Here is a 15,339-nt window from a genome sequence, read left to right as displayed (position 1 = left end):
CAATATGAAAGCAGGCGTGGGATGTTCGGAAACAAGTCAGAAGGCTGTTGAAGGAGAGCAGTTAGCTATAATAAAATATGAGCTTGAACCTCCACAGAGAAAGTTTTAGCAAAGGAGATAGCTTAAAAAACACCCAAACAGAAACCCCAAACCAAAATTAGTAAGAAAGTTTGAAAGCTTGAATTACATACTCTTGACACCAAGAGCTAAAGGTGCGCAGCAGGGCACGATTGCACCAGTGCTTTTTCCAGGCAGGGATGGCTCAGTCCTGGTCCTAATGGTGTACAGTGAAAGATCCATGTACTAAAGAGACCTATTAAACCAAAGTCATGACTAGTTCTCACATAAACTCCCATTGCATCTTCTACTTTGCTGCCAGTCAAACATCTTTCCTGTACTGTCCTTGAATTTGGAGGATGAGTGAAGTACTGGGGGGTGTGTGTTAAAATCCATCACCACTTACTACATCTACACTACATCTACAGAATGTTGAAGAAGTTCAGAGCCATCAAAGCTCTGAGCCCCAGAGACCCACTACTGAGCAGGCAGGGCTCGAGAGAGCTGAGCAGGGCTGTAAGGGGGCCCCAACACAGCACTGGCACATGCTCAGCATGAGCAGGCTGCCCTCAGAGCCCTGAAGCTGCAGCACAGCCGCCTGACTTCAGAGAAACAAATTTCTTTCACACTGTAGCCATCACTTAGTGCCCAACCAAAATAGATTTAAGCTGTTCCGTAGTAAAAATAACAGCGACCAAGAAACATTATGTCAGATCACAGGAAGGGGAAGCTCTTTTTTGTTAGATTTTCTAAATTTAGCCACTTTGATATACCAGAGTCATATGGATATGAGAATTTTCCAAATCTAGTGCATGCATCACTGTCTGAAATAAGAGCATGAAAATCTCTCGGACAAAGAAAGAGGCTGTTCAAAAGGAAGATTTAGAGAAATGCACAGGGAGCTGAAAACTCATCTGATTATGCAACGAGTGTAAGTAGGCCTGGTGCTTGCTGCTGACTCCCTGGTTTGGAAGCCTGCCACCAAGCACCCTCTGCTTCAACACATTCAACCCCATCCAGCAATTCTGCCCATAAACTTGGGGTGGGTTAACCCTGACTGGATGCCACATGCCCACCAAAGCCACTCTATCACTCCGTTCCTCAATGGGACAGAGGAGAGAAAATACAATGAAAGGCTCACTGAGATAAGAGCAGGGAGAGAACACTCACCAGTTGCTGTCATGGGCAAAATAGACTCAACTTTGGAAAATTACTTTAATTTTTTTACCAATCAAATCAGAGAAGGATAATGAAAAATAAACCTAAATCTTAAAACACCTCTGCCCTACCTAGTCCTTCTTCCTGGGCTCAACTTCACTCCTGACTTTTTTGCTCCTAATTTTGTCTACCTCCTCCCTCTCCAGTGGCACAGAAGGTCAGGAATGTGGTCTGCAGTCAGTTCATCATAGATTGCCTCTGCTCCTCCTTCCTCCTAAGAGAAGGACTCCTCACACTTTCCCCCTGTCTAGTGTGGGGCCCCTCCCACAGACTGCAGTTCTTCATGGACTTGGGTCCCCCATGGGGTTATAAGTCCTACCTACTCTAGTGTGGGCTCCTCTCTTCATGGGTCCACACATCCTGTCTGTAGTCTGCTACAGCACAAGCTTCTCAAAAAGATCACAGCCTCCTTTGGCCATCTACCTGCTCCAGCTGCATTAGCTGCTGCAAAGGGTTTTGGTTTTTTTCCCTTATATGTTATCCCAAAGGTACTACCACCATTGCTGATGGGCTTGGCCTTGGCCAGTGGTCAGTCTGTCTTGGAGCCACCTGGCATTGGCTCTGTTAGAGAGATGGGAAGCTTCTCGCAGGAACAAACTTTGTAGGGCTCCACTCCTGCTACCAAAAACCTTGCCATGCAAACCCTGTGCAAAAATACAGTCACACACAGCAAGAGCATAGGAAGCACCATGCAGACCAGGAGAAGAAACACAAAATCCTCTGTCTCTTTCCCTCACTGCAATAGCACAGACATATAAAAAGGATAAGTTTGCCCATCTTCCCCAGCCTGGAATACCCTGGAAATCTGGAAAGGTCCACCTGCTTGTTCCTCTCTGAACACAGCATTCTGACTTCCTGAAGATACAGTCCAGATGAGACTTCTCCAAGAAAGCCAACCCATGCAAAGGTCTACCCTTTGAATACTTTGAGCCAGAATTGACTATTCCAGCTCTCACTGCTTGTTCCCAGTTGGGCTGCTCAGCAATAAGATGGTGCAAGATGGAGTGACTCAAGGAGTGGGACAGAGACTGGCTGGCTCAAAGCCCACATTAAGGCAGTGGAGGCCAAGCCAGCAGCTGTTCTGTCAACAACCTACAGCACACTTTAAAAAAACATTTTAGACCCAGAAACCTATCATTAAGTGAGAGTTTGGCACTACACAGCTGTTGCTCAGTCAGACACCAGTTTGTCTGGATTTGCAATTTCCCATGCCCCTTGGCTACTCCCGGGTGCGTCTGCAATTTGCAAGACGCCTTCTGTAGAGCAGATCTCTCAAAGGCTTGCAGAGCAGCCCAGTTGCCACCCTACTGTCACTTCTCCTCCTGCTCTTGTGCATCCCATCATGACTAAATCCCCCTGCTAAGGAAGGTCATTGCTCCTGTGAGCCAGTCACAGCTTCAAAGATGAAGAATTTCAAAAGTAAGGGGACAACTCAGTTACGTAGCTGTCTCAAGTCCCCCTTTAGTCCCATATACACAAGGTCACAGCTGTTCATCTTTTTTTGGGGAAAAACAAACAAAAATTATACATAAACAACTTGAACTATTCCCTATCACAAATCACAATAAATACAGCTGCATATTATTATACATTTGAGAATGTAATCCTGAGTAGTGCAAAGATCAGCAATTTGACAGACAATCATGCTATTTTCCCCATAATGTAGTAAAAGAGAACATGTGTACAGACTGGTGAGTTAGATACAATATAAATATAGAGAGAGGGTGGAAAGATAGAAACTCAAGTGTCAGGAAGGTCAAGATGACTGCTTATCAGAATGGATCTTTATCACCATCCTTTGGTACTTCATTCTTTATTGATCTCAGTTTATCTGAGAATTTAAATGAGAGATGGAAATGCAACTGTTCTGACACGGGCAGCAGGAATATTTAGAGTACAAGACTGATGTCAGGCAGCCATCCTTAGATAGAGGTCCCTGCCTCCCCATCCTCCACACTGTACAGCCTGTGCATTTCAGCCCTGCACATTGCTAACTTCTTGCTTTCTAACACTATGTGTTCAGAGAAAAACTGCTTGCCATCCATACCTGACTGCTGCTTCTTTAAGGAAAGAGGCCACAGGGAGTGGAGAGAGGTACTAAATAGCCAGCAACAGAGTTCCACAACAGCTAGAGATGCAGCAGCGAGCTGCTGCACCATGCAGACTTGTGGTCTGTACTGCAGGACAATTTTGCAGTTCTGCTGTGTCCATCATAAACTTTCAGAAACAGCATGATAAAGATGCCTTTTTCCTCTGCTGCAAGAAGCTCACCCTGTGTATATTGCCCATGTAGCAAGGGGGCAGGGGGTCATCTCCCTAAATGTAAGAACACTTGTTTTGGGATAGCTTTGGAACAAATCAGCCCTTCTAGCAGTCCTCTGCTGCCAACCTTGCACTGATACAGAAGAACCAAATGCACTGCACATATCTTTCAAACTCAAGCAGGGACAAATCACTGTACACCTTCAATATTTTTCCACTGTGTAGTTTCATGGGGCAGAAACCACTAGATGCACTGTAAGTAAATTAGGTCAAGCACCTCTGTCTCAAATCAAACCCTGCAGATTTTGATGCTGTGGAAACGATAGCCAATTAATTTTTCAGGAAGTTCATAAACAACCCTACCCTGCTGCACAGCAAGATCTGACCCTTATCAGATACCATTGCTCACTGAGTATTGCTGGAGAGAAAAACACCTGCTAAAAATGTAAAGAATATGCTCCAAGAGGAGTTCAGCACACAGACTGGAAAGTAACTGTGTACAGATCATTCAAGAAACAAGTAAAGTGTGCCATAATTTTGTATTCTGTTAGAACAAAAGCCTACAATATTAATTTTATCACCAGTCATTTGTGGGCATGAGGCACTTAAATCCCTGTCCTACCACTGTTGTACCTTTGTTTTCTTCCTGGCACATTGTAACAGGAAGAGATTGAAAACTCTACAGAAAGTGAAGGGTACCGTGAATGAAGGAGGAAGGAGCTTTCCCAGAACAGTGCCAGTTCCCTCAGATAACACAAATAAAAATGCCTCTCTGAACTGGACTCTTGGCAAACATCACCCTAAAACTGGGTAAAAGAGATATCCCGGTATTGCTTTCACAAAGAGTCTTGCAGAAATGCACTTAGACCAGCTTGCAAAATGCCACCAATAAAAGCCCAGCAGAAGTCTCGCATCATCTTATCAGCACAATTCAATGTATCCCAGATCAACAATAATACAGCTGCTTCCTGGAGTGTTCAAGCACCAAATCTGAGTCAGCACTTGGCAATACAAGGCAGGTCTGAACAGGATTTGAGATGGAACTTTATTTTGTGCTGAAGGTTACTTGCCCTCAGAGGTCAGTGTAGTCTGACCTTCACAAAGTGCTCAGTTTAATGGACTTAACTCCACAAGCTCCAAAGCACCTTGCTCATCTCAAAACTGTTGTTTGGTTCATGCAGAGCTTGCCATGGTTCAACTGCCAATTCAAAATTAATGCTACCTTATAAAGTCTGTAGGTCCTAGGCCACTTCCACACTCATCCCCCAGGAATCCACAGCTAATTCTAGTAATGAGTGTACTCAGTGCACCTTTGGGTAAAGCTCAGAGCTCTTGAAAATGACCACTGGGAAAACAAAAAAACAAATCTGAAATTAAGGTCTTGCTTTAAACCACAACCAGCTCCAGCAGGCAAGCACTCCAGCACTCACAGCTCAGTCTTGAGCATAGCCTCCATCCACTGGGCACAGACAACTCACCCCTAACCACAGAACCTGCACAAGTCTGAAACCACGGTACCACTGATCATGCTGGCAGCCCAATCAGCTTTACCATCAAGCTTCAGCCAGGAAAATACCACAAGTGCAAGTCTTTAGTCCAGCAGCCTCCTGAAGCAGAACCATAAGCCCTCAAAGGCGGGGATGTTCAATCCATCTGAACATCCCAAATTAAATTTTTAACAAAGACAACCAGACATTTTCTTTCACAGGTCTTGTAACTCCTGATCTCAGTTCTTACATCTGGTTCCCCAGAAAGAAACTGCTAGAGGACAGAACTCTCCCAGCTGGTCTTGCTGGAACGAAGGTCACATTCACACAGGTGACCTTGCCATTCAAGACTGTAAACTTCATCCATGCAACAGCTTCTGTAAACACCACAGCTTCCTCATCCTCTGAGTAAGACAGCTCCTTCATGGTCACCAAAATCCCATCATCTCTCCTGATGTAGGCAAGACCACCATGTAACACACCATGGAGGCAGGCTGAGACTCCTGTAACCCAACTGCAATACTTTCTCAGACACAGGTAAGTTCTTAGCTAATTAAAAGCACTGACATTTTGTTTGCAGCAGAGGAATTTGGTGGTTATAATTTACATAGTACTTTAGGCACTCCCTTCCCACTCCTTGTTCCTACAAGGAGCTCCCTGAAATAGGCATCCCACAAGCTCCAAAACACCTGAGAAGAGGTGATCTTATTTGGCACCAGCCTGCTTACCCTCACAGTTGTCCACATCTGTGTAACAAGTAACAGGTACCATAAATAAGGAGAGGGAGATAAAAGGACATAACTGATTATCTTGTACTCAACCCCCAAGAACACAATTTTCTTTACATATCGACAGATGTTATTCCTCTATTCATAATGGGGGTGGGGGGAGGTAGAAAAAAAAAATTGTACACTGTTGACTTCCAAGAATTCAAACCCCACAGAGGACTTTCCACTAAAGAATTTTTTCCTCTTCTTCACTGGCAAATTGCTTTCAAGAGCCAAACAAGTAGCCTGCACTATTACTAACAAATTACTAATTGGAGAGTATGCTAGGCTACCACAGTTGCCTGCTAAATATGTCAAAAGCGATGGACACCACAGCATACAGGAGAATTACCTGCCAGAGGCACTCTTATTTTGTTTTTAAACTGATACTGTTTTTTCATATCTCTATCCCAATGTCAAGTAACATCTTCACATCCCCAAATGACAACAATGATTCAGCACTGTTGGTGATTTTCCACCACCCTCTCCTGAGATGCATAAGGAGTAGGCCCCTGCAATAAACCTGCATGTGGATCATTCATGTGCTAAAACTCAACTAAATTTACACAGGAAAACTTTTCCCACTTCAGTGTTTGTAGAAGCAGGTCTCATATCACCAGATGTATGAGCACACAAGACAGTGTAAAACATGTTCCATGACACCTGTGTCCTCATCATGCTAAAGCAGCAAACAAATCAGTCCTCAGGTAATCAACTGACTCCAGAGAGGGAAAAACCTCCATCAACAGCTTACCTCACCCTCACAGTCAGTAGCTTTTAAACAGATCTCATACAATGAAACAAAGAATCATTTGGTACCCAGCAACTCTTTTATAGGTCATTTCCTGCAGAGACAAATTTCAGCTGCTGTAATAAAAAACACAAACCAAAAACACAAAACAAAACAAAAAAAAGTAACACACTGAAGGCCAAGAACTCTGCATTGCCTCACTAACCAAACCAAAAAGATCCACTCAACCAAGTCTAGCATCTCCCTGGTTCAGATCAAAGTCCAGAGGCTCAATGCCCAGAGATGACTCCCATGGGGAACAGGTCATGGCAAGACAAACCAGAAGAGCTTCCCTGTACCACAGCTGACAAACCAGGAAAGCTTTCTTTCAGCAGAAATGCATAGGAACTTTTTGTGTAAGAGGAGGATTCCTTCAAGCAAGAAAGAGGATTTCTTCAAGCAGTGTTAAGTGTGCATGTTGCCATTCTAATTTCAAGTAATTTCAGCAAGTTCTATATTAAGAGCTTTAAAATAAAGCCCCCAAGCACACACAATACGAGGTAACCAGACACTGCCAGACAGCTTTAAGAAGCATTCCCTCCTGTTCCTGCATCCTTCCAAGCCAGACTGCCAGGCACAAACCCAGGTCTGCACTACTTCAGTTCTCTCCGAAGACTGATTCCCACATCTATACCCCACCAGGGACGGTCCCATAGCGGCCACCAACTCTGAATACCATACTCTTCCTCTGGCAATTTCTCAGCTTCCTCCAAGACCACAGAAACATCTGTTGTCCCTTTCAACATGTTGTTTAAATTAGAGGATGCCACAGCCACCAAACTAGAGGACTTTAAATACTGACCTTGCAACACACAGGTTAATATGAAGGAAATCCCTAAAAATCTGTGGTGCCACATTAAGTCACTCCTGTGTTTCTATACTGTTACCTACAGCAAGTCACACCAGTCAAGGCTGTCACTTCAACAGCACAGAAATCAGCTCCAGTCAGTAAACTATCCATGCTAGAGCCACAGAATGACAGTAGCTTCCCTAAGTCCAGCAACCAATCTATGCTCTTCTTCTCCCAAACCCTGGGCCCCGGTCAGCTGCATCCTGCCACCCAGATCATCCACGTCCAAAGCTCACACGGTGTTGAAGTCTTGTCCCACTGTCTCCAATTATGCCACAGTACTCTGCTGAAACCACAGCCTTCAGGATAGTGTGACAACAGTCGCAAACCAGCCATAGCATCTACTTTGAAAGTCAAGCAAAAAAGACTCCACCTGCAATCAGAGAAAATAGAAGGCTACCTAATGCTAATGTCAGGCTCTCTAACAAGCAGGTGTTACTCTACTGCAATTGTGTATGAAAAGAGCCCCAGCTACTTAAAGCATGACTACAAAGTGGAATTAGACACCTGACATGAGCCTTCCACTGAGCAGCAGCTCAGATTTTAAAACAACTTCCAAGCCCTTCTGAAGAAACCAGTCTCACCTGCTCTCGCCTCACCTTGCATGGGGTGACTCGACAGCATGACACACCATAGTATCTTCCACCTCTCTGTCTCCTGACTCCATCCCAGCCACCAAGCAAGGTCATGGTAGCTTTTGACTCCAACACAGAGCTGATGAGCATGGTTCACTTTGAATCATGTGCGTAAGGTGGCCTAGTTAGCCCTGCTCTTGCCATGAGAGAGAGAGACTCGCAGGGGAACTCCACTATGACACCTCCATCTGTACCTCTTAAGGTGACTAGCAGTATAATCCCTGCTTCTGTTCACCCTTAGTGTGGGAGACAGGCAGAGCAGAGGCTTGTGATCTCCCTCCTCCGTGCTCTGATACTTCAAGAAGGGATAACAAGGCAGGTGGCAGATGTGCACTTTCTCTCCTCTTGCTAGTCCTCCAGAGCCTTTCAAAGCTCCTCAATAGCTCTGGAGCATCCTTTTGGACAGGGGCTGCTAGGCTCACACATTACCTTTGCCCATGGCTTTCTATTTGCTGTCACATATCACCTTATCTTGTGACAGCATTTTGTCCACCTTCTGCAATGGACACAGACTCTGGCTTTCTTATGTCTACACTCACACAGCCCTTTCACAAAGCAGGAATAAAGGAAAACCACTGGTCAAACATGATCCCTCCCAGGCCAAACACCAGAAGAATCACGGACAGGACATCAGGACACTGTGTACAAAAGATGGTCTGGAAGAGCCCGGGGTGGCCCAGACCCAGCCTAGTACAGGGCAAGGAGAAACAGCAGCAGGCAGTAAGCAGGTGCCTATGAATTCAAGCTTAGAAAATCCAGTCACACTTGTCCAAACAAAGCACACGTGTCTACTATCAGACAGATGGCAAACCACCTCCACCCCCCAATCCCAAGTCACTTAATAGCTTACAGGACATGAATAACCTAAAAGCTCTCCAGTCCGGGGGCTAAAAGAATATCATATAAAAATGAGAGCATTTCACAATGCCTGTGATGACCCAACTGAGGTCTTACTGTCTTGGAGAGGTGAACCATTCCTGTTGGTCACTCAAAGAGGGATATGAGTTTCTTAGCCTGTCAGGGACACATTTATTTCTATATAGTGCAAATGTAAAAGAAAAAAAAAATAATTTAACACACTGAATTGTTACCAGCCAAATGGATGACTGCAGCTTCAAAGCACACTGAAATTCCAGCTCAGATGCCAATTCAGTTACTGTTTCACACAGCTACAAAACTGTTTCAAACACAAAAAACTTCCTTAAAAGGACCCTAACAAGGCATTTTTATATCACTTTCATTCACTGTTTGCAATAAGCCCTCAAAAAACTGAATCCAGAATCTCAATTTTTATTAACCATTTCTACACACAGTAGCCCTATTCCTAGGGTATTTCTGTGTGTATTATCAATGGAAGCTATAGTGTGCAGGACAGAGAGGAAAGGGAAGGAGAGGAGAAGCAAAGATTAATCCTCAACTCGTGAACACCCTTTTTGAAGGGGATTCTAATAAAAATTTTGGATGACCAAAGAATGCACCATCGGTTTCATGAATGACGACACAGATTGCACAACCACACAGAGAGCCAGACTGCACTTCCATTTTTGAGCACAAATTTGGCAGTGTCTACACAGAAATATTTCCCTTATTAAGGTCAACTGACTGCAAAGCACTTCTTCAGTGCAGTCCTAAAAAGCCCACAGACCTATTTAAGTATTAGGAGCATTGTAATTGCCAGGAATTTCCACTAAAAAGAGCTTGTAAAGAAACACAGACATCTCCCATACTACATATTTTCGAAACATTAGACCCCCCTCTTTCCTACACCTTGTCAAAAATGACACCAACCATGACTCACTTGCACGACAGCAAGCTTGGCAGCATGACTTAAACATGCACACCTCCTGATCAACAAAATCGGGAGGAAAATAAAGTCTTGAGCTTCACGATTGCCATTTAGGGGCTCCTAAACATGAATAAGTCTTTTATTCATAGAGCAGATACACAGCAAGGAATATTTTAGATTAGATGCAGACATACAGGCCTCCCAAGTCAAATCACAGTTCACATTTTTCATATAGTCCAGATCAAACATGGTCTAGATTTAAGCATCATCCATGACAACAAGCAGGCTTCTCAATAAATTAATTTAATCACTCTTTGGCATTTCCACAGATCAGCCTTGCCTTTTAAACATGTTTGTCTGGTGTCCTCCCAGCTAGAGTCACACAGTATCCATGTTTAAGAGAGCCATTCCCTGCCCCAAGGCAGGGTCACACCTGGGATACTATCCTGTGCCCCAGATAGCAAAGCCTGAATTCCTTGCTGGAGCACCTCAAAAATGCTGCAGCCCCCTTTCTACAGGCAGCATCACCCTGTGGAGACCTGGCACACAAGCCCCAGCTCCTCCTGTGCTCATCACACTGCTTACCTGTGCCTTCCCTTCCAGCACAGCTGGCCTGGCTCCCAGGCGAGAGCAATCCTTTCCCACCTCTAAGGAAACATAAGTGACCCAGCCAAGTCCAAAGGAAAAGGCCCTTCAACACTCCTCTCAATCTTCTGAACCCACTCTGACCATCACTGGGGTGAGCAGCAACACCAACAGCCTGTGTGTGGATGGTCTGACTCCTCTGCAAATTTCCCTTTTAAAGGATCATCTCCTCACAGGGAGAAAAGGGACAGCCACAAAGCATTCACCAGTTAAAAATAAATAAAGGAGATGTGTGACTGGAGACTGTAATTCACAAGTTAAATCTTCAATAGATGCTGATCACACCATCACACTGCACATCCACATGTCTGCTGTCTTGGCTAATTTTGGAAGGCTTTTGGGGAAGGTTGTTGGGGTTTTTTTCAGGGGTTCTCTGGCAGGTTTGGCTTTTTTAGCTTCCAGGGGTTTTCTTTTTGGAAAGCAGATCACACTGCCCTACACATGAGCAGCAAGCTATCACACAGCATGTCTCACAGCATGGGTTCACCCCCCCAGTCCCATGGCTCTTACATAAGTGAGCAGTTAGAGGGAGATACAGCTGATGGAGCCAGGACTCAGGCTGAGGAGCAAACTGCATCTCCTTATTCTAAACATCCAGAGGGAGAAAAACCCAATAAAAAACCCAAGAAACCAAACCCCAAAACAACCCCAAAAACCTCACACCTTATTAATCACATTTGCTTAAGAACAAATTCAGCACCACTGCTTGCTTTAAGTCAAATAATGCTACAGTTCCCTGCACAATTTCAGGCTACTTCTTAATGGTCCTGTGGTGTTCCAACACACCTCCAACATGGTTGTTAAAATGCAGATTTCTGGAGCACTGCTCACAGTCCAGAGTGTGTTTTGATTTCATGCAGATTTACACATCAAAGCACCTTTCCCAAGGCACCCTGCAAGCCGCAGAGCAAACCCAAGTGGAGCAGGGAGGACACTAGTTAGGAGGCAATACCTGCATACACAAAGTAAAACAGATGCTGCTGGAAAACATCACCGATAAAAATCACAGCTTTAGAGGTGACAGCATTTAAAAGCACCATGACCAGTCACGTTCCAGAGGAGAGAGGTTATGCTTTTTTTGTTTGACGAAGGGAGAGAGTGGAAGGGAAATAAAATGCTCTTGAGAACAGCTCCAAAAGGCAGAGTCTCGAAATCACTTCTAGGTGAGACACTTAAACAAAGAAGATGGAGTATTTTCTCTTCAGGGAAGAATGCCTCCCGCTAGAGACAGGGCTCAGAGAAAGCTCTTTTTACACAGGGCTATGGAGACCAACACACCCATTGTCTACCAGGAGGAGCTTTCCTGTATTCAGAGAGACTGCAGCATAGGCCAGGTTTTGGGGGTGGAGGGTTAAAGGGGGGGTCAGGGAACACCTGCAATGTTTTATGCATCTCTATTCATGTTTACAAATAGCTCCAAGGAAGTGGGAGCTGCAGGGTAAAAGGAACTAGGGGGAAAAAAAATCCCCCAGCACCACAATCCCATTCAAACGAATCAAAACAAGGAGGACAGGTCAGAGACTTTTCAACAATGGCACCGCCAACCCTCAGGGCCAAAACCCAAAAAGCAGAGAGAAAAGGCACAGACAAAGGGGAACGTAACACCCCCTTCTCAGAATAGGATTATTTTAAGCCTGTCTCCTTGGAGCTACCCTAATATTTTCTCTCATGACTCAAACCACCAGGGAAAGGAGAGCAGAGAAGAAAAAAAAAAAAAAAAAAAGAAAGAAAAGAAACAGAGCTAGGGCTGACCTCATAAGACACCTTTCTAGAAGGGGCAAAGCTCCAGAAGAGATGAAAAGTGAGCTGGGCTGTGCCTTACCTGGAAAAGTGTGTGGGTTGGGTGACCCTCTTTTAAGGCACTTTGAACAGAGGACATGCACAGTGTAGTACAGGCCCGGCCATTCCTGGAGCAGGACATTCAGTTCTTCCACTAAAGGCGTAATAGCTTGCCAAGCTGTCCAGATATTTGGTAGGGACGCATGACTAGCGATAGACAGAGTGTCTGGCTGCAGAGCTCCCCTGGCAGGCCGGTAACTCACCACCACAGGCACCTTTCCCCGGTAGGCATAAATCTGGTATTTGCCATCTGACCGCTGAACCACGTGGCTGTTAATCTGGACACTGTAGCGTGCAAACAAGCCGGGTGGGAAAATGAATGGAAAGCTATACTCAATCTGCAGCTGCTCGACCACGAAGGACTGTCCGCTCAGATTGGCGCCGTTGATCCACGCCTCTGCGTGGGGCACCTCGTTTTTCACGTAGCAGGGAAACTTGTACCAAGCAGCCGCCCCATTTAAGGGCTTGCATTTGGGTTTGTTGACACAGTAACATAGCCCCATCTTCTCCAGCAGCTCCAGAATGAGCTGCAGATCCTCCCGACTCTGGACGTGGGGCTTAAGAAGGAGACGGATAACATGGGCAGGAAGGAGGCCATGCAGCAAGAAGCCCTCCACGTAATGATGGAGCTGAGTGGTCCTCAGTTCATCAATCTGGGTGTCACTGAGCAGTTTCTGGAGCAGCACAGTGGCATCCCGCTGGCAAAAGACATTGAGGATGTCTATGAGCCGTGGCAGGTTGTGGAACACATACTCCCGCAAGGTGAGATGCTCCTCAAAGTAGAGCAGCTTTCCACTCTCGTGCAGGTAGGACAGGGCACTCTGCAGCCTATCTTCCGTCAGGCCTGCCTGCAAGCCTAGCCGGGCAGAGTCCCACCAGCTAAGCCACAACTGCTGAGCTTGAGGCTGGAAGTGCAGCTCCTCCAGCACTTGCCAGGACTTGGGCAACACTCGGTGCAGGTTTGGGAAGATATCTCGATGCTCAGCCACCGAGAGGAGCTTGTCCCGCAGGCGACGCACCTGGCAACGGTCCTGGCAGCTGAAAGGCAGCACTGGAGAGAGGATCTGTGGGCGGTGGTTGAGAAGATATTGAAACTGGGCTTTCTTTCGCCGCAAGTTCTTGTCTGAGACCCCGTAAAAGGCAGCATGCGGGCTGGAGCAGCGCAGGTCAAAGTCCTGTCCCAGAGCCTCATCCACCTGCTGGACTAAGCTCAGGAGTCCCTCAGCATCCCTCTTCTCCTGCTGAGCAATCTGGTGATGGATGTCCAGGCACTTCTCTTCCAACTCCCGCTCCGCACAGAGGTCAGCATGGGTTCCCACCATGCACACTACAGCATGGGGCACCTTGGAACTGAGCCAGTGTAAGAAATAGCCCACAGAAGGGTAGAAGTGCTGAGGGACGTAGGCACTCAAATTCACCACCAGCACGTACAAGGCTCCAGGGGAGAGGAAGAAAGACTGGATCACATCATAGCTTGGGTCCCCCGCCAGCTCATACACAATGAATGTCAGGCCCCTCTCTGCATCTGCTGTCCAGTCCATCACCTCGATGCCCTTACTGCCTCCTGACAGTCCTAGTCCCAGTGGTACTCGGGGGACATTGGGTGGCAGTGATGGTGCAGGGGATGTTTTGTCCCCTTTTGTTTGGTGAGAGGGCACACAAGAAGGGATATCCTGCCGCTCAACAGGGAGATATTCCACCTGCTGCATGACAGGTACCCGAGCTGAGGAATTGTCTTGAGGCTCAGGAAAGGGGCAACACCCAACTGTCACCCTCCCAATGTCCTGCTGTTGCCCAGAAAACCCTCTGTGCTGGGTGTTCCCTGCCTCCAGGCTTCCCATGTCCTCCCTCTGCTCATTTTCCTCCATGAGGCATCGTCTCAGCAAGGTCTTTCCTGCATCCTTTCGGCCCATGAGGACTAGTTTGAGGCGGGGTTTGAGGGCAGGCTGAGAGTGAGCCAGCTCCTGCTGGTAAGCTGCGATGTAGGGGATGCCTTTCATGCACACCTCGTAAGGGGGCTGGATGAGGGGGTTGTCTTTTATCTTCCATAGGGTGACACGGGAAAGCTGCCCAAAGCCCTCTGGCAAGATGGCGATCTGGTTGCCTTGCAGGACCAGCTCCTCTAGGCTGTGGAGGAGCACGATGGAGTCAGGCAGGTAGCGGATGCAGTTGTTGTCCAGCCAGAGAGTGCGGAGTTGGTGGAGCTGACAGAGGTGAGGGGGCAGCACGGTAAGCTGGTTGCGGCTCAGGTAGAGCTCCTCCAGACTGGGCAGCGCCAAGATGGCAGAGGGGAACTCCCCCAGCAGGTTGGACGAGAGGTTCAGCATCTTGAGCCGCTGCAGTCTGCCGAAGCCAGCGGGCAGCGCCTGCAGCCGGTTGCCGTCCAGCATGAGGCTCTCGAGGGCACTCAGCTGGCAGAGACCCTCGGGCAGGGACGCCAGCCCGGTGCCGCTGAGCCAGAGGATTTTGAGGCGGCGGAGGGCAGCGATGCCCTCGGGCAGGGCCCCGAGGTGGCGGTTGCCGGAACAGTCGAGCTCCTCCAGGGCGGCCAGCTCCAGCAGCGGGGCAGGGAAGGAGGGCAGCAGGTTGTGGTCGACGTCCAGGGTGCGGAGGTGCCGCAGACGGCCCATGCCCTCGGGCAGGCGGCGCAGGCGGTTGAAGCTGAGGTCGAGCTCCTCGAGGCAGCCCAGCTCGGCGAGGCGCGGGGGGAGCCCCGGGCCCTCGGTGCCCAGTTCGTTGTGGCTGAGGCTGAGCTTGCGCAGGCCCCGCAGCCCCGCCAGAGCCCCGCCGTCCCCCAGGCCCCGCAGCCGGTTGTGGCTGAGGTCGAGCTCGGCCAGGCGGCCCAGGTGGCGCAGGGCGGCGGCGGGCAGACGGCTCAGCCGGTTGCGCCGCAGGCTGAGCACCCGCAGCCCGCTCAGGGCGGCGCCCACCTCCTCGGGCAGCTCCTCCAGCCCCCTCCCGCTCAGGTTCAGCGCCTCCAGCTCCCCCAGCGCCGCCGCCGCC

The 15,339-nt window shown here is 47.7% G+C and overlaps 1 protein-coding gene across 1 annotated transcript in view; it reads right to left on the bottom strand.

Moving 5' to 3' along the window:
- Nucleotides 1–15,323, bottom strand: part of MFHAS1 (malignant fibrous histiocytoma amplified sequence 1) — a 35,152-nt gene extending 19,829 nt beyond the window's left edge. Inside the window, exon 1 of the mRNA XM_015625600.3 lies at nucleotides 12,320–15,323. Coding sequence (XP_015481086.1) covers nucleotides 12,320–14,966 — 2,647 coding nt within the window. The 5' untranslated portion in view covers nucleotides 14,967–15,323. The remainder of the gene's footprint in view (nucleotides 1–12,319) is intronic.
- Nucleotides 15,324–15,339: the final 16 nt, after the last annotated feature.

This window comes from Parus major, chromosome 4, assembly GCF_001522545.3.
Source record: "Parus major isolate Abel chromosome 4, Parus_major1.1, whole genome shotgun sequence".
Lineage (NCBI taxonomy): Eukaryota > Metazoa > Chordata > Aves > Passeriformes > Paridae > Parus > Parus major.
The sequence above is the reverse complement of the archived record's forward strand: the minus strand, read 5'-3'. Positions and strand labels throughout refer to the sequence as shown.